The 18,845-nt window shown below is 50.1% G+C and overlaps 2 protein-coding genes and 1 long non-coding RNA gene across 4 annotated transcripts in view; 2 read left to right on the forward strand and 1 right to left on the reverse strand.

Annotated features, from left to right (window-relative positions):
- LOC102555354 (uncharacterized) overlaps nucleotides 1-3,719 on the forward strand; it is a 15,930-nt gene extending 12,211 nt beyond the window's left edge. For both annotated transcript variants that reach the window (XR_010061176.1, XR_005499561.2), the window contains exons 3-4: nucleotides 1,233-1,447; nucleotides 3,581-3,719. This is a non-coding gene — a long non-coding RNA (uncharacterized LOC102555354). The remainder of the gene's footprint in view (nucleotides 1-1,232; nucleotides 1,448-3,580) is intronic.
- On the reverse strand, nucleotides 26-10,259 carry Klc2 (kinesin light chain 2). The gene is made up of 16 exons (NM_001372084.1): nucleotides 9,968-10,259; nucleotides 9,046-9,284; nucleotides 6,000-6,230; nucleotides 5,840-5,909; nucleotides 5,025-5,247; nucleotides 4,066-4,153; nucleotides 3,859-3,960; nucleotides 3,604-3,777; nucleotides 3,377-3,476; nucleotides 2,550-2,599; nucleotides 2,380-2,447; nucleotides 2,034-2,142; nucleotides 1,781-1,939; nucleotides 1,583-1,707; nucleotides 1,369-1,426; nucleotides 26-950 (listed from the first exon to the last, which is right to left on the reverse strand). Exons 2-16 carry the CDS (start codon nucleotides 9,271-9,273, stop codon nucleotides 867-869), a joined length of 1,869 nt encoding a protein of 622 aa, NP_001359013.1. The 5' UTR covers nucleotides 9,274-9,284; nucleotides 9,968-10,259; the 3' UTR covers nucleotides 26-866.
- LOC120099979 (uncharacterized) lies at nucleotides 9,315-18,126 on the forward strand. Its single transcript, XM_063279837.1, has 2 exons — nucleotides 9,315-10,488; nucleotides 14,709-18,126. Exon 1 carries the CDS (start codon nucleotides 9,705-9,707, stop codon nucleotides 10,359-10,361), a length of 657 nt encoding a protein of 218 aa, XP_063135907.1. The 5' UTR covers nucleotides 9,315-9,704; the 3' UTR covers nucleotides 10,362-10,488; nucleotides 14,709-18,126.
- Nucleotides 18,127-18,845: the final 719 nt, after the last annotated feature.

Raw genomic sequence — 18,845 nt, forward strand, 5'->3', positions numbered from 1 at the left:
TCTGAATTCCTCAAAACAAGCCCGGTTCAGGTTCAAATCGTCTTTATTTCTACAGCAACATCTGAAAATAGAGAGCGACTGCCTTACCCAACAAATGGGGTAGTCCCTCCTGTGTGTGGGGGGAAGGGGGACATCAGAAGCTGAGGCTAGGGAGGCGTGGCAGGATGGCTCAACGGGCTGTGCCCAGGGTGGGGTCAGGCCATGCCTGGGCGGGGCTAGGTTGAAAGAACAGTGCATTAAGTCCAGGAGGCAGCACAGGGCCCCGTGGTGTGGGGGATCCGGGCATTTGCAAGGTGGAGTGGAAATCCCTCCAAGACCAGGCGAAGAGGTCTAGGAACCCCTTTTGGGAGGCTCTGGTCCCAGAACTTGGAGCTTGGAAGATACCACCACTGGGAACAGGGTGATTTAAGGCCTGGGCGGTACCACTGGATAAGAGAGAGGCAGGTGGTGGCCCGGGAATACCGTGGACTGAGGGGAGGAGGGTTGAATGACACGGCCAATAACTTATTTCTCTATATACAGAAGCAACGGCCGGGAGTGGAGGGGAAAGGTGCTGAGGGGACAGCAAGTACTTAGTGTTCTTGGCTTTGGGGACTGGGTAGGTAGGCCACCACTCCCACAGGCCCAGTACATAGGGAAGAGAGGCCCCCTGCTGGAAGGAATAAATAAGGAGCAGAGCTGGAGCCGGCAGGCCCATCCTCCAGGGCCTTGGCTGAGATGACAAGGGAGGAAGTTACCCTGAGATTGAACAGAAAAGACAGGGGTCCTTGGGAGGGGCAGGCAGGACAAGCAGCAGGCCCATGCGCAGGGCTAGGGGGAGGGATCATGTCAGATGGAGGTTCTGGTGACTGGCTGCCCCTTCAGCTTTAGCCCACGAGGGAGCTTCTTCGGGAGAGGTCCATGGAGCTGGAGCTCAAAGTGCGGCTGTCAGAAAGACCCGTGCCTCCAGGCTGTGGGCAGAGGATGTGTAGCTTAGTCCTAAACTGTTGGGAGTGAAGGGAGGGGGAGGGGAGCAGGACTCCAGAAGAGGAAGGGTTGTCGAAAGGGCCAAACTAGGTCCCCTGTGCAAATCCAGGCAGTCAGAGACTGGCCCAAGTTAAAGTTTAGCTCACACCCAGTACCTGCCTGAGAGCTTCACGTGGGCCTGGCTGACTGGGTCTCTGCCCCAAGACAAGGGATGTTTCCCTTTGCCTGACCTCTTCCTCCACTTGTTTCTACCAATCTCCTCCCAGCCCAAAGCAGGCCTGAAACCAGAGCAGTTGCTGGATAAAGACTCACCAGGGGAAGTTGGATGGGGCTATACACAGAAAAACCAGGGCCCAGAAGCTGAGTCTCGGCTGCCTAGAACCAGATGCCCTCCGTTCTTACCTGGACTGGTTCTTCCACACTCTTGTTAAGGAAGTTAAGAGAGCTGGCCCTCTTCATCCTGAGGAAAAGGAGGGCCATGGTGAGACAATAAAGGGACACCAGGTTGGGTCTGGGATGAAGGGCATGATTAAGCAGACTTGGTGACAGTGTTTCCTGAGAGGGATGGGAAGTCACTTGGGAGCCAACAGGATACAATCAAGGGTCAGAAACTCACCTAGAATTAGGGGGCTCCTGTGGGCCACCTCCCTGCAGCTTCCTCACCAGCATCTCACTGCTGCGTCTGAGGGCATCCCGGAGCTTCCCAAAGGAGCCACTGCGCCTCAAAGAGCCACTGCCATCCTGTGGGGGAAGAACTGTCTCTAAGACCTACATTCTTTGTACTCTTACAACTTATCTTGACCTCCATACTCACCCCACTCCATTCAGCTGCAGGCCCTGATTCCTCCAGGTCAGACTCAGACCGAGGCCCAGCACCCCCGGCCACATCTCTGCTGCCACGGCGGTCTCCTCGTCCACCACTACCATCTTTTAGCAGTTCTACCACCTTGGTCTGGCTGGCAGGATCCAGGCCCTGAAAGGGGGCAGGAAGCATCAGGCCCAACTGAAGCACACTTGGAGCCTCCCTCAGAGTCTCTATTTACCCTCCTCCACCACAAAAGCCCTACCTGTTTGCGGCTGCGGCTGGCACAGTCTTCCAGTGTGTGTGCAGCTTCCAGCTTGCCCTGGCGCCGGTACAGGGCGCCCAAGCTTCGCAGAGTGGTGTTGACTGTGGGACTGTGGACAGATGTCAGGGAAGTCTCAAACTCTTTATCAGGCACAAGATCACATGGGGCTCTAGGGACCAAACAGGCCATGCAGAATCTGGCCTCTCTTATTTGTCTGACCCTGTGGTAAACCCACTGGTTTCTCCCATCCTGAAAAAACCACTCTAGGGCTACAGTGTCCTCCTAGGTCACAATGCTATTTCCTTGGTCCTCATTCTACCTCTCCCCCAGACCTATGAGCCCTCACCTGTCAACTTTACAGGCTTTGTACCAGCTGCCGTACTCCCCATAGGGGGCACTGTCCCGGCGCTTATCCTGAGGGAAACATCAATTAGTCAAGAGCAGGGAGTAAGCTAAGCTCCACACATCCCAGCCTCACCACCCCTTCCCCTGCAAGTAGCCCACAGTGCTGCTGACCTTGCTCTCCTCTCGTTCCTCTGCATGCATCCAGATGGGCTTGTTCTCTCCTGGAAGGAAAGGACTGTTGCCTGCCTGCCATAGGTCTCTCCAATTGGGCTGCATATGGAAGTAATGTCTGGGGAAGGGGACAGGGCTACGTAGGAAGGACCCAGATTGGGCTTTGTTGAATAGAAGAACAAGAAGCAAACCCAAACCTCACTGGTGCTCTTGTGGACCCAAATAATAGGCCACATCTGTATTCAGTGGCTATGAAGGAGGTGGGACAGGAGTAATAGGGCAGGCTCTTACACACCTTACCCCAGAGACTGGTGACAGGCCTGAATGAGGGGCAAGTGTGATGAACAGGGATCAGGGAATGGCCAGAAGGTTGTTTCAGAGAAGGAAAGACAGTTGAGTCAGTCCTCAAAGTGAACAGAAATTGTGTAGAGAAAAGAGGAGACTGGGTCTACGTAGTGGTGCAAGCTTTTAATCCCAATACTCAGAGGCAGAGGCAGGTAGATCTCTGAGTTTGAGGCTAGCCCGGTCTACATAGTGAGTTCCAGGACAGTCAGAGCTACATAGTCAGACCTTGTCTCAGAGACACAGAGAGAGAAAGAGAGAGACAGACAGACTGACAGACTGACTCAGCAGGATGTTTGCCAATTTGTCTGGTCTAGGCATTGAATTGGGTGTGTGGGTTCCTGCAGGTACCATCCACAGATGAGTCTGGGTTTCTGCCAAATACTAGGCCAGAGGGCTTGCAAGGCCAAGTACTGTCTTGGGTACTCCTCGCTGAGTAGGCCTGTGTTAAATGAATTGGAGGTACATGGCAACTGTGAACTCACCATTGACTGAGCCAAACTCTTTCTCATGAGCACGGGTAAGGATCTCCTTGTACAGGGTCTCTGCATCCTGGTACTTGCCCTGTTTCAGGTAGCAGGAAGCCTGGATGGGAAAGTTAGTGGGTAAGCAGCATACAGGAGGCTTAGTTTTCCTTTTCCTTCCTCCTGGACATCAGCTCTCCCTCTCCCTGCCTCTTTCCTTTCCAGCCTTCTGCCCAGCCTCAGAGTACCAGGTTGTTCTTGGTCTTCGCTACATTGGGGTCATCAGGACCAAGGCGTGTGGCATAGATCTCCAAGGCTCTCCGGTAGTAGTATTCCACCTCCTCAGCTTTGCCCTGGTTCTGGCACAGCAAGGCCAGGTTGCTGAGCTGCTTGGCCACATCTGGATGAAACTTGCCCAGGACCTGGTAAGAGTCAGTGGCTGGGTTCAGAGTCGCCAGATTCTACTCTGTTTGCCCAGCCCGCTTGGCCCTGCCTGCTCCCACCTTTTCCCGGATCTCCAATGCTCTCTTGCACAGTGGTTCAGCCTCTTTGTACTTGCCCCGTTTGCCATACAAAACAGCCAGATTGTTGAGGGTTGCAGCCACCTGGGTGTAGAAGAATGAAGGTGTCTTCACTCAGGGCCCTAATAGGCAGCGGGATCTGGAACTTGTGAGGGTTGGAGAGGAACACTTAGTCTAGTTCTTACTCACAGCTGGGTGGTCCTTGCCCAGTGTCTTTTCCCGGATAGCCAGGGCATCATTGAGCAGGTGAGCAGCATCCTTGTACTTATTCTGGTCCCTGGGAGCAGGCAGGACATTCAGGAATGTCCTCCAGCCCGAAGCCTGCCCCCAGGGGCCCGAAGTCCCCGTAGGCACTTCTCCTGGGGTCACTGATGAGTGGACATGATAGGAGTGCAACTCAGAGCATGGGAGGCCTGGGCAGCCCTGCCCTTGAGAACTCTGAGGACACTAGGCAGTTTACCACAACTCACTAAGGAGACACCTCATATCCAGGCTCCTGAGTAACAAAACTTTAAGTGATCCCCAGTGCCTTGGCTCACTGTCACTTTCTGCCACAGAAATCCTTTCACCCATCATGAGCTCTGGGCCAATTTATTTTTCTACCCTATCTGTATTCCCTTGTCCTTTTCCTCTCTTTCCAGGATTTCATGTGTCCCGAGTTAACCTTGAATTAGATGTAAAACCAATTCCCAATTGTCTTGCTCCCACTTCCTAAGTGCTTATAGTGTGTACCTCCACACCTGGCTTCTAGCTCACTTTCAAAGCCCATCTTCAAGCTGGGTGCCTGGGGAAGCTCTGCTGACCACAGTGACCCTAGGGTTTCATGGGTTACCCTTGCTATTATTCACAGCCAAGCTGTAACTTTTCTGTTGGTTTTTTTCAAGGCATGGTTTCTCTGTGGAGCCTGGCTGTCCTGGACTCACTCTATAGATGAGAGTAGCCTCTAACTCAGAGATCCTCTTGCCTCTCTCTGCTTCCAGAGTACTGGGATTAAAGGTGTATGCTATCACTGCCTAGCCCGACCTTTGCTTAAAACTCTGACAGGTTTATTTCCAATGGGAGGCCAGCTTTACAGAGGCATGTTCTGTTTTCTGTGCTGCTGCTCAATTGTCCCTTCAGACACTCACAAGGATGCCAGGGGCCCTTACCGATAAACCAGTGCCAGGATGTTCAGCATGGTGGCCACATCGGGGTGGTCATGGCCTGATGTTTTCTCCAAATCCTCCAGTGCCTGCTTGCAGAGGGGCACGGCCACCTCATAGCGGCCTTGTGAAGCATACTGGATCACCAGATTGTGAAGGGTGCGTAGCCGTGCCGGGATTTCATAGCCCCCATGCTGTGCAGCTACATCCCCTCCTCCAGGGCTGGGGGCTACAGGGCCAAGGGTAGGAAGTTAGATGTGCCTTCTCCTTTCTGAGCTAGGCTGGCATATGTCAGCTGTACCCTTTGTTCATGTGTACCTGGGCAAGTCACCAAATCTGCCTCAACTTCTGAACTTACAGAGTAGGCTTAGTTAAGCCCTCATGTCATCTGCATCTACACTGTGAGACACTGTGGCCCAGCTCAGCAAGGCCCTGCATGATTTTCTCTGTCTAAGAAGCCCAGGGAGTCACTGACTGTGGAGCCAGGCTCAGATCCTCAGGACCTGCTAAGCCCTTGCTCTCCACAGAGCTCAGGGACATGAGATGCAACAGGGAAGATTTGAACTTGCCCTTTTGTTTTGTTTTTCGAGACAGAGTTTCTCTGTGTAACAGCTCTGGCTGCCTTGGATGGCATCCAACTCATAAAGATCTGCCTGCCTCTGCCTCTCCAGTGCTGTGCCACTACTGCCTGGCCATGACTTGCTTTTTAAACCCTAACATGCTAGGACACTGTGATTGGAAATGAGGCAAAAAAAGAACATGGATCCCACTAATATCCTTCTCTTATGACCTGTAGGACTTATAGAACTGCCCTTTTGTACCTGGGCTCTGTTCGTCTTCATTGGGAAACAGGTCATCCAGGGAGTCCTTGGGAACATCACCCTTCTCCTCCTGGAAAGAAAAACAGGAATGAGTGTCAGACAAGGTAGCACAGGGATCCACAGGCATGTGGGAACTGGATGTTGGCCAGCTGGGGCTCACATTTGGGGAAGCATCCTCATCCAGCTTTCGGATCTGACTCATGAATAGCAGGTGCTGCTTTTCTTCCTCCAGCTGAGCCACCGCCTGTTCACTGCGCTGCAGCTTCTGCTGTGTCCCTGCCAGCTCCTCACGCAACCACTGGTTCTCTTGTACCAGGCGCCGCACCTGAGCCCGCAGCTTCTGCTTCTCTGACTCCACAGCCCCCAGATGGCTTGACAATGCCAAGATCACCTGTGCAGCCAGCCAGACCAGGGTCAGAACCGTGGCCATCACTCTGCCTGTAATTACAGCCTCAGCCACCTGGGGGCCAGTGAAAGGCCGGGCCCTGGCTGAGCAGTTGTCAGACCGGAGTTCTCCCCTTCCCAGGACCACAGACCATAGTCTAGAGTTCAAACCCAAGAGTAGGTTTGGTAATTTTGCCTGCCAAGATCCTGTGGAATCTGAGTTCCCAGACTCTCCCTTTGTTTCCCTTCAGTTATTAGGTAGCCATGACCAATAAACAGCTTCTTGCCTAGAGCGAGTGATTGTTCAAAAAACCCTGACAGGTGGCTGAAAGGCCACAAAAAGACCTCATCCTAATCTGCTGAGGGTCCATAGCCCCATCTGTCTGCTGAAGGGAATAGAAGCAGTATGTGCTCAAAGTCCCTAAAGGTTCTGAGGAACTAACCACAGGGACAGGTAAGGGATCCACTAGCCCTTGTCTCAGCACCCAGCTCTTTTAACATCTGTTCTCCAGGTGCCTGCTGTCTTGGTCCCTGCTATAGGCTGTATGTTCCTGTCTATACTTCACAGACCAGGATCGCTGCCTCTCCTCTTTTCAGTCATGCTTTTCCTCTACTCCTCCACTGCCTGTACGTATGCTCTATGATACTCTGTGAAAGACCTGCATACTAGTGAGAGTAGAGGCCTGCATACCCGCTCTGCACCTGACAGCTGAGGGGCTGAGGTAACACATTGCCTTTCCAGAAGGTTGGAGACTAGGACCCTGCATTTTCTAATTAGTTAGCAAACATGCTTTATTTTTTTCATTTTTTTTAAAGGCAAGTTATCTATGTAGCCCTGGCTGTCCTAGAACTTGCTCTATAGACCAGGCTGGCCTTGAACTCAGGTATCCACCTGCCTTTGCCTCTGGAGTACCTGGATGAAAGGTGTGGGCCACTTTATTTGACTGTTTGAAAACATTTCAAGGGATAGGTGTTTTTATAACAACTAAGCTTTAAAAAAAAAAAAAAGTCCAGATGGCACATGCTTTTAATTCCAGCACTCAGGAGGCAGGTGGATCTCTGTGAGTTCATGGCCAGCTTGGTCTACATAGTGAGTTCCAGGATAGTTAGGGCTATGTAGAGACCCTGTCTCAAAACCAAAACAAACAAGTCCTCGACGACCTGGAAGTACATACAGTACACGGCACAGCCACTATGTTTTTTTGGGGGGTGGGGGAGGGGTCGAGGGGTTGGTTTGGGTTTTTGAGACAGTTTTTCTGTCTGTCCTGGAACTCATTCTGTAGACAAGGCTGGCCTTGAATTTAAGAGATTTGTCTGGGGGCTGGGGATTTAGCTCAGTGGTAGAGCGCTTGCCTAGGAAGCGCAAGGCCCTGGGTTCAGTCCCCAGCTCCGAAAAAAAGAACCAAAAAAAAAAAAAAAAAAAAAGAGATCTGTCTGTCTCTGCTTCCCAAGAGCTGGGATTAAAGGTATGTGCCACCATGCCTGGCTTGCTTCTTTTTTTTTTCCGGAGCTGGGGACCCGAACTCAGGGCCTTGCGCTTGCTCTACCACTGAGCTAAATCCCCAACCCCCTGGCTTGCTATTTTAAAGACAAAGAAATCAAGACAATACAAGCTCTCTGGATCCAGGCAGTGGATTGGCTAAGAACCAATGAGAACAAAACCCTTCCCTATCTAACAGCCCACTATATGGGGACCTCAACAGAACTCCTAAAAGCTCCATAGCCTTACATCCCTAAACTTGCTAAAAGCACAAACACCCAGGAGTTGTGCTGCTCCTCTGACCTTCATCCCCAGGTCCTGTTGAGCCTCCTTCCAGAATATCTAGAACTGGTGTCTCCTTGGCTACCCCTCTAATTCAAACTTCCATCTATTTGGAGCCTAGCAGTGGCTTCCTAATCACTTGTTCCAAGAGTCCATCCTTGACCTACTAAAGTTAACTTTCCATAGTTCATAAAGAAATTTCAGAAGTTAAGTCAGACTACATCTTCTGCTTGTTAGTACCCTCCACTGACTTCCTGACAGCCTGGACATATTCTGGCTCCTGCTTCCACAAAGGCCTCGAGTGCCCCTTTCTCCCTCTCCGTTATACTAGTCTTGTCTCACTTCAGCACATGGACTTTTCCTACCTTTCCTACACACGCAGCTCTCCTCTAGTTGCCTCTTCTGGAGGCCAGCCCGTTTCTTCCCTCAGTGCTTGAGTTAAAGTCCTCTCAGAGAAGTATTGTTTGAGCGATAGACAAGACTCCCTTCTATAAACTATCACGAGATCTTGTTGTCCTTGGGGCACCGATCACAATTTGCTTCAAGTAATTAGTTGACTATGTGTGCGTGTTTTTCTTCTGTTGTATTAGGGGAAAATCATCTTAATTTGTTTTGGAGGGAGCAGTAAGCTGAACCAGGACTGGCCTGGAGCTTGGAACCTTACTGCTTTCACCTCTCAAGTGCTGGGATTACAGACACCATGCCCAGTGAGGACAAAGATCTTGTCTGCCTTGCTGACCTCTGCATCCTCAGCGTTAACATACTGCCATGGCACATGCTAAATGATAAGCTATAGAACTTAATGAATTAATGCATAATTGAATTGTGAAGGGAGGTTACTAAAGCATTTCTGTTTTCTTCTGTCATCCAGTCTGTTAGGTAGAATGAGGCCTGAATGGCACAGCTCTGTGTAAGGTGGCATTTCCAAAGTGTATTCATTTAACATTACTTATTGTCCTAACGTGACGCTCTAAGAGATAAGTGTTTCCTTGCTGAGGGTATTCCTACATTACCAGGACCCTTCCAGTAATCTTCCACCATAGCCCCAACACTGACCTACCTGAGCCTCCCCAAGCCCCAGCTCGATGGCCTCCAGGGAGCGGCGCAGGAGGAGGCAGCGCTCCTGTGAGCCCGGCTCGGCCTCGCCTGCCTCATGAGAAGCTAGGGGAGCTAGCAGGGCACGATGCTCCCCTCGAAGGGTCTCTAAACCCTGGATAACCGCCTTGGTGCCCAGTACTATCTCGTCCTGACTCAGCTTCTCCTCTCGAGGAAGCACCATCGTGGCCATGGTCTTGCGGTCTGTGGAGGCAAGGGGTGGGGCAGGCGGACGCCGGGCCTGGGGCCATACCGCCGTCCACCCCAAGTTAGGTAAACACCTGGAGGTCCCCAGACGCCCAGGTCCCAAAGGGTGTACAGATCCCTCAGCCCGCAGTCCTCGCGGTGCCCGCACGCGACCTACAGGGGGCGCGTCAGGCTCGTCTAGCCTAGGGAGACGCATTGCGGTGTGGCTGAAGTGAGGCTGGACCCTGATTCCGCCCCGACCACCGGCTCAGGCCAGTTTATGTAAAGCCCAGCCTTGGGGTTTTTTTCCGGAACTGTCCTAATCAAGACGCAGAGCACTAGGGCATTGTAAGGCGTTCCCAAGTCAGAAACTACAGGCCCTCCGGGCTACTGGGTCTCAGCCCGGGCTACAGCCCCTTCCCCAGGGCAACCGGAACCATGACCCCCTCCCCCAGGGCAGACGGAGCCCAGACACCGGGTCCCCGCCTCCACCCTCCAGGGAGGCTGCGGTCTTCAGTTTCGGGACAGGTTTCTGCAGGCCGCGCCCACAACGACCCCTCCCACAGGCTGGCCAAAGGCCTGCGGACCCTCCCTAGAAAAGGCCTAATTCCCAACCCCAGCCCAGGACCGCGCCCCCTCCCCGCAGACCGGTCGGGTCCTCCCACAGGCCGCGCCCACGACGACTCCTCCTCTAGGCCGACCTGCAACCGCTTCTCACCGTCCGGCCTGACCGGGTCTCCCGGCCCAACCGGCCCGCGCCGACCTGCACCTTCTGCTTTGGTCCGGCTCTGGCTCTTGCTCCTGTCCCGCTTCACCCGGATCCTCGACCGTGAGCTCGTCTCGCTGCCTCCATCCCGCCGGCCTTCCCAGCAGTCCCCGCGCCGCCTTAAAGGTGAAGCCGCTACCTCGGCGGCGTCGGAGGGGGCGAAACACGTTCCAGCCGGCCAGCTCGCTGCCTTAAAGGGGCCCCATGGGCCTGGCCGGCTTCGGGGTGGGGCCAACCCAGACAGGACGCAGAAGGGGCGTGGCTGGACTCGCCCCTCCGACCAGAGCTTCCTGGTCTGGGGCGTTCAGAGTCGGGACCCGCATGACTGAGGATCAAGGAAAAGGCCGACCTCCTCAGATTCCAGAGCGAATCAGTCCCTATTGATTGACGGCTATTTGTCCAATGTTTTTGTTGATGTCTTAGTGCATTAACAGTGCTCACACAAAGGGCTGTGAGGTGGGTGCTGTCATTACCCCCCTCTCACGCATCTGACTTTACCCTCGCCTCCGTGCTTTTTTATCTCTAGAGACGCACCTCTTTCAGGCTTCGGAGTTGATTGTATCTCTAGGGAATTCTCAGCATCTAGGTTTGCTTTGTGAGGGAACAGAAGGAGGCTTCTGGTTAAAAGGGAGAAAGAGGTGGAAAGGAGCATGTGGAGATCGGTGGGGTAGGGAGAAGACCCATGTCCCTGAAGGGAACATTGGGTGGATACTGCTGACCAGATAATGAGGTCAGACTAGTGTCTTTGGTTTGCAGTGGTGTCATTGGGGGCCTAGGATTAGGTGTTACCAACTCGGAAAGAAAGACCTCTGTGCTAGCTAGTTTTATGTCAACTTGACACAAAATAGGGTCATTGGAGAGATGGGAATCTTAACTGAGAAAATGCCTCTATAAGATGAAGCTGCAGGGGAACCTGTAGAGGGAGGGTCCAGGTTAGTGTAGGTGAGGTCAGAAAGCAGTTCTGAGCAAGCACAGGGGAGCAATCCCACAAGCAGCACTCCTTCATGGGCTCTGCATCAGCTCCTTTGTGCCAGTTCTGTCCTCTTTGAGTGTCTGTCACTGGATGAACAGTGCACCAAGTAAACCCTTTTGGTCATTTCCACACTGCCCTAAGACAACGTCTTTGGTCCCTAGCCCACTAGATTCTACTCTTTCTGTCTCTACCGGCCACCCACTTGATGCCGACTGCAACATCAGTCTTCCTAACATTTTTCTTGCTTTGCCTTCTGGAATGTAGTTCGCCTGCTGATTGGGGCCTAAGGTAGCTCAAGATAGGGAATATGGTAGCACTCGGTAAATGCTATTTTACAAAAAGTGGGGGAAGGGGAGGTTTGTTTCTCTTACTGAGCACTTGAGTTTCATTCTCAGCACCCATGTGACTCACAGCCATCTGTACCATTTCCAGGGCATCTTCTGATTTCAGCAGGCACTAGGAACTCGTGTGGCACACACACATTCTTCCAGGTGAAACACTCATACACACAAAAATAAATCGGAAGGGAAAAAAGGTCAGAGAGGTACACTTGCTGTTGACCAGTCTTTCCAAACCTACATTTGGTCTTCTTTTCTGTAACAAGGGGCCAGCCCCACCCTCACTCATCTTCTTGGTTGACAAGTAGGAGCTGATGGCAGAGATCGCCACCTCCATCCCAGGGACAAAAGCAGTGAGAACTTGCATAGGCATCTCAGGGACCTGGAGTTTATCTTGAAAGGGGGTAGACGCAGGCTGGGAGAACAAGGTTTGGCATTTGCCATTCTTCACAGAAAGATTGTCCTGTACTCTTAGCTTAACGGGGACCTCACTCTCTTCTCCTGAGACACTCTAAATATTAGAAAGTTCCCTCACCCCACCCCTGAGACAGGGTCTCATATAGTTCAGGCTGGCCTCAAATTTGCTATGTAGCTCAAGGTAACCTTGAACTTCTGTTATCTCCCATGTGCTGAAATTACTACTCTGTCCAGCTTCAAACCCAAGGCCTCACGCATGCTAGGCAAGCACACTGCAGACTGAGCTGCATCCCTAGTTTGAAAGGTTACTTTTTATTTAAATAATACCAAAGTGCCTTCCTTCCTTGTGAACTCACAGCTTCTGTCTGCAGCTGCACTCTCTTTATCTAGGCTGGCCCCATGTCTTTCACTAAGTGCTATTGCATTAGCCTGACCCTTCCCCTTCCATCAATCCAGATGCTGCTCCAAACATCATGGCATCCTAGGGCCCAGTGATCCAGAATAAGTCAACTGTATAGTCACCAAGTGATGGGATCTGTGCACATGTACCGTATCAGTGGAAGCACTTGACTAGCATATATTAAGACCTGGGTTCAATACTCATAACAAATAAACAAAAGCCCCAGGTCAGTCTACTAAAATTATCACACTTTCTCAAGAACTCACCAGGTTCTTGATCTTTTGCTGCTTCTATCAGTGATTTTTTTTTTTTTTTTTTTACATTTCAAAAATTATCTTGCAAGGAATAGTAGTGCACATTTTTTTTTCTTTTTTTCGGAGCTGGGGACCGAACCCAGGGCCTTGCGCTTGCTAGGCAAGCAGCTCTACCACTGAGCTAAATTCCCAACCCCAGTAGTGCACATCTTTAATTCCAGCATGAGAGACTTGGATCTGTGAGTTCAAGGCCAGTCTGGCCTTTTTTTTTTTTTTTTTTTCTTTCTTTTTTGGTTGTTCTTGTTGTGTTTGGAGACAGGGTTTCTCTGTGTGTGTAGCCCTGGTTGTTGGCTGTCCTGGAACTCACTTTGTAGACCAGGCTGGCCTCAAACTCACAGAGATCTGCCTGTCTCTGCCTCTCTAAAAGTACTGGGGTTAAAGGCTTGTGCCACCACCACCACCACCTGGCAAAGGGAACGTTTTTATCCTATTGTTCTCAGGCAGCTAAGGCTCCTGAGTGAGCAGTCCTTCCCCCTGCATCGCTAGTCCAAACAGTTTGTCACTGAGAGTGTGTGAGGAAACCAACAGGGAAGCTAAGTGGCATGCCATTGCTGATGATGTAGAGGCACAAATGTGCACACTCCCAATTTATTTACCTGTGGCAGGGTCCCCCAGATAGAGCTGCCTGCTGCCTCTCTGCATCCTCGCTATGCTTTTGCTTTTGTAGGTTTAAGTACCCACCTACCACCACTGTTCCTTCTGCTTTTCTCTCTACTTAACCGAGGGACCCATTCCTTTTCATCACCGTGTCCCAGGTAAATAAGAAACAATGCTCTGTGGCTTTTGTTGGTCCTACAGAGGCTTCTGTGCAGGCTTTGGTTGTTTCATTTGTGCTTTTCTTAGGCAGCTGGCCCCGCCTCTCGCGTGCTGGACCTTTTTTTTTTTTTTTTTTTTTTGACTGTTCTCTTTATCTTGTTTTCTGTGCCTAACCTTGTCTGTATTCAACCTTTTCAGCCACTTGTCTTGTTATCTGGGCTCTGAGGATTACACTGTGCTCCCTGAGGGGACGGACTGTTGCTCTGTCCTGCTCTGCCCTGTGTCCCTCCACTTTCAGCTGCTGATTTCCTGCCAGGCTGCTGCTGATACTTATGGAGAAAAAAGGAAGGAATTGGTTCAGAGATGAGGTTCAGCTTCAGTTGTTTCTGTGGTGCTCAACAGGACACCCACCCATCCCCCAAGCCTGTGGAAGTTGTTTTTGCTACTCAAAAAAAATTAATGTATGGGTGTTTTGCCTGCATGCATAACTGTACACCATGTGCACTGAGCACCCAAAGAGGCCAGGGTTGGGTGATGGGTCCTCTGGAACTGGAATTACAGACAGTGGTCAGCTGCCATGTGGGTGTTGGGAATGGAACCCAGGTTCTCTAGAAGAGCAGCCAGTGCTCTCCAGCCCCAACTATTTCTTAATATTATTGTGTTCTTTTTGCAAATCACTCCACTACTCCTCCCCCACCCCACTGAAGTATGCTTGTTGCATTCTTCTTTTTCCTCTGGCAGCAACTTTCTTCTTTTCCTTTGCTACTTGAAATTTCTGTGGATTTACCCATAAGAGTTCAAGATTGGCAGCTCCTTAAAAAACTGCATACCCCCTTCTATGGACATTTTTTTCAAAAAGATTTATTTATTATATATGAGTACTCTGCAGCTGTCTTCAGACACACCAGAAGAGGGCATCAGATCCCACTACGATGGTTGTGAGCCACCATGAGGTTGCCAGAAATTGAACTCAGGACCTCTGGAAGAGCAGTCAGTGCTCTTAACCACTGAGCCATTTTTCCAGCCCCTCTATGGACATTTCTAACTGTCATTTTTTTCTACAACTGAGTCAGGTTAAAGTCTACCCAGAGCTCTCAGGAGAGGCCTCTAGTTCCTCTCCTGCTAGCTATTCTACCTTTTCTGTGAATTCCCAGTCAGGCTAGAAGGGCTCCTACCTTGCTCAACACAGGGGCTGGAGAGATGGTTCAGCAGTTAAGGGGACTTGAAAGCTCTTGCAGAGAACCCGGGTTTGGTTCCCAGTCCCTACAAGGCAGTCCATAACTCTCTGTAACTCCAGTTACAGAGAATTCAGTGTTCAGTGCACACTGCCTGCACATGGTACACAGATATACATGCAGGTCAAGCATCCATGCACATGAATAACAAAATTGGAACATGGATCAGATCCCACTAAAGTCACACCACATCTCTGTGTGCTAGTTGGTAGTGTTTTCCGACGCTCTGCTGTTTCTCCCCAGGTCTTCATCTGATGACCTCCTAATGCCTGCTTGTTGGATCTTGGGAAGCACTGAAGATAATAGCTGAGAGCATTCACAGTAAGCCTTTCACAAAACACTCATTGTTCCTCACTTTTATTGTTATCAACACAGACAAGCTTATGATTTGACAGACCTTGTGCTAGGGAGGGAGGCAGGGAGAAAAAAATGTAAAATATAGGCCAGCCTTTGTTTAGTGCTGTTGGAAAGAAGGCACAGGGGTGAAGACTGGTGGGAACAGAAAGGTGAGCCCAAACAAGCGAGTTCTGCAGTTGGTGCCAACAGGAGCCTGTGTGTGTTCCTCCTCCTACCCTCAGCTCTCCCACGTGCCAGGGGGAGATGCCCAGATGGCCAGAATCCCAGCTCTAGTCAGACCCCTGTATTCCTCTTCCACTCAGAATGGCACAGCATCCATGTCTGTATCATCTCATTCCCAAGTCTCCTGCAGAGATGTCTTACCATCTGCTCATGTAGGGCAGATGGCCAGTGCTGTCCTCAATCTCTCCTTCAGCCCTACTGATATCCGTTCTTTCTCCCTCTCTCCCCTTCCTTCCTCCCTCCCTTCTTCCCTTACCACTCTCCTGCTTTGAGGGTCTATGTATCCCAGGCTGGCTTTACACTTCCGCTCTTCCTGTTTCCAATCCCTGAGTAGGGAGTTCTAAGTCTGTACTACTTCTCTGGGCATCAGCCTGGCTTTTCAACTACCCACCCTGCTTATTCTGCCTCTGAACTTATTCTCCACTCTTCCCTCAGTACACATTGTCACTGTATCATTTCTTTGTCTCAGACAAGGTTCCTGCCCCCCAGAGTTTCTCTTTCTCTGTATAGCCCTGGCTGTCCTGGAACTCCTGTGTAAACTCAAACTCAAAAGATCTGCCTGCCTCTGCCTCTCAAGCCCTAGGATTAAAGGTGTGCACCACCATACCTGGCTTCAGCCATGGTCTTAACTATGTAGACCGACCAGGCTGTTCTCAAGCTCAGAGATTGCCAATCTCCAGTGCATATACTAAAGGCATGCACCACCATAGTGGGAGGGAGGGGCTACTGCTGCTGCTACTTCTTTCTTTTTATACTGGAAAAGTGCATTTAATTATTGTGTGTGTGTGTGTGTGTGTGTGTGTGTGTGTGTGTGTGGTAGGTGCATGTGTACCATGGTGGTCAAAGGACAACTTTCAGTAGTCTGTTCTCTCCTTCCACCTGGGGACTGAGTTTAAGTCTTCAGGCTTAGTAGCAATTGCCTTTACCTGCTCGACCATGTCACTGGCCCATCAGATGTCATTTTTAAAGCAATACAGTGCCCTTTGACTGACATAACACTTGGATTATTTGGGAACTTCACACAATGCACCTCAATCACACTAGTCTCCCAATCCTCCCAGGTCTATCCCCTGGTCCCTCAAAGATAACAATCATTCCCCAGCCCCACCTTCTGGCCCCACCAGAAGTCACTGCAAAGAGCTACACTTCAGCATCCCTATCACGATTTTTAAGGGCTTTCTCTTCAATGGCTTTCTATCTAGACTGTTTCTTTTTAGGAGGGGTTTGGGGATAAAGGTTGTCACATTCTTCAATGTCATTCTTAAATGTGAGTCTGCAGTCATCAATACCACCACAAAAGATGCTTTCTTGCCCATAACAGCGGCAGCATTGGTTTCTGGCAGCAGCACAGACCATGGATAATACGCAAGGCAACACAGCTCTCGGCAGCGGCATAGTCCATGAACACCAACATGGTCTCTGGCTTTTTGGCAAATGGTTTGAAAATGGAGCACTGGCTGTTCTAGAATTCCCTATGTAGACCAGGCTGACCTTGAACTCACAGAGATGACTCTGCCTCCTAAAGGTGTATATAACCATACCTGGACTTGACCCAGTGACCTGCATCCTCTGGTGTGCTGGAATCAGGCTTTCTCAATCCTGTTGTCTCACAAGTGTCTCAGAAGAAGGGAACCCTTGCTCTGGCAAAGGTCCATCCTCACAGTCTGGCTTTACTTTTCAGCTCTCCATGGCTTCTAGCAGCACAGAACCACCTTTGGTTCTCACTAAGTTGCCCTCCCTCTTTTTTTTTTTTTTTTAAACAAATACTGCTTCTTGTGCCTAGAATATCCATCTTGTTTTGGCAACATCTTTTTTTATTTTATGTATATGAGTACACTTTCATTTATTTTATGTATATGAGTACACTGTCTTCAGACACACCAGAAGAGGGCATCAGACCCCATTACAGATGGTTGAGAGCCACCATGTTGTTGCTGGGAATTCAACTCAGGTCCTCCAGAAGAGCAGTCAATGGTCTTAACCGCTGAGCCATCTCTCTAGCCCCTATCTCTCTCCATATTTGATACCCTCCTGAGGGTTTCCAATTCATGCTATATGGCAATTATCCCTTTGCTAGCCTTGAGTCCCTAGGTATAAGAGTACCAAAGCGTCACTTATCCTTGTATCAAGCTGAGTTGGGACAAGAACCATCCACAGAAAGAATCTCAGGAGGCTGGAAGGTGGAGACTACTGGAGTAAGAATTCTGGCCTAGGCATGGAGCTGCCTCCTTGCCAAGTATGGTAACCATCTCTGTGGTCTCAGGTACCTGGGAGACCAGAAGTTCTAGATCAGCTTGGGCAAAGTAACACACTGTCTCAAAAGCAAAGGTAGAAGGAAGATAAGGAAGGAGGGAGAGAGGAGAGAAATGTGACTTCAGAGCCAGTTTATGCACACTGCGTGTCTCATTCAAAAAGCTGTCCTCTGTTAAGATCTGCTGAATGCCACCAAATGGACACAGGTCATTGATCAGGTATAGTTTCGGGCAAGCTTGAATACAGGTTGTGTGCTGGTGCCAGTTACCAAGACAGGATGAGAGGATTGGTCTTGCTTTGGCCAGGTGAAGGCTGAGATGTTTGTAGGATCTAGGTTGTCGACAGAGTGATCAATCCAGTGAGAGTCTACTGCTGGGAGCCGAGATTTGTGACCTTGTGTGGAGGAGGCAGCAGACACAGCGATGCCATAGATGCCATCCCTGAGGACCCAACGAGCTAAATGTAAAGCACTTGCTGTGGGAGGCTGTGCGGGTGACAGGACGGCTGCCAATGCTCTGCTCTTGGACACAGCAGTCAGGAGATGAAGGAAGGATTTTCAAACTGTTTGGCTGGTTGTAGTGGTACAGGTCTACAATCCTGGCATTCCAGTGGCTGAGGCAGGAGGATTGTGAATTCAAGGCTAAGCTGGGCTACATAGTGAGACACTGTATCAAAAAGCAAAAATGCGGGGCTGGGGATTTAGCTCAGTGGTAGAGCGCTTACCTAGGAAGCGCAAGGCCCTGGGTTCGGTCCCCAGCTCTGGAAAAAAAAAAAAAAAAAAAAAAAAAAAAAAAAAAAAAAGAACCAAAAAAAAAAAAAAAAGCAAAAATGCACACACACACAAATAAATTAAAATGGGTGTTGGTGGTGGAGCGATGGCTCAGCAGTTACGGGATCTGATGCAGGCACCTACACTTACACGCATATATTCATATGAAGATATACACACCTACACATACATGCATATATTCATATGAAGATATACACACCTACACATAATTAAAAATAAATAATTTAAAATGGAGTCAGGTGGTGTGGCACATATGTTTAATCCCAGCACTCAGCAGACAGAGGCAGGCAGATCTCTGTGAGTTCAAGGCCAGTCTGGTGTGCATAGTGAGTTCCAGGCCAACCAAAGCTTCACAGTGAGAGACACTCTCTAAAATAAATAAATACAGAAGTACACAAGTGTGTTAAATTGGGGCAGGGATTAAAGTGGGGCAGGTGAGATGGCTCACCTGGTAAAAGCATCTGCTCTCAGGTAAAAGCCTGGTGACCCGAATTTGATCCCTGGGACTATAATATGGAAGGAGAGAACGGATTTCTACAAGTTCTACCTCTACTTGTGTGTCATTGCATATGAGTGTCCACAAGCAGATATATATGCATGCACATACAAAAAATAGTAAGAAACACACCCAAAATAAGCAAACAAAACCATCAGTTGGGAGCTGAAACATTTACTCAGCAGTTAAGAGGGTTTGGTGTTTGCACATAAGATCAGGGTTCAGTCGCTAACACTCACATAGTGGTTCATAACCACCCATA

This window comes from Rattus norvegicus, chromosome 1 (genome assembly GCF_036323735.1).
Source record: "Rattus norvegicus strain BN/NHsdMcwi chromosome 1, GRCr8, whole genome shotgun sequence".
NCBI classification, from domain to species: Eukaryota; Metazoa; Chordata; class Mammalia; order Rodentia; family Muridae; genus Rattus; species Rattus norvegicus.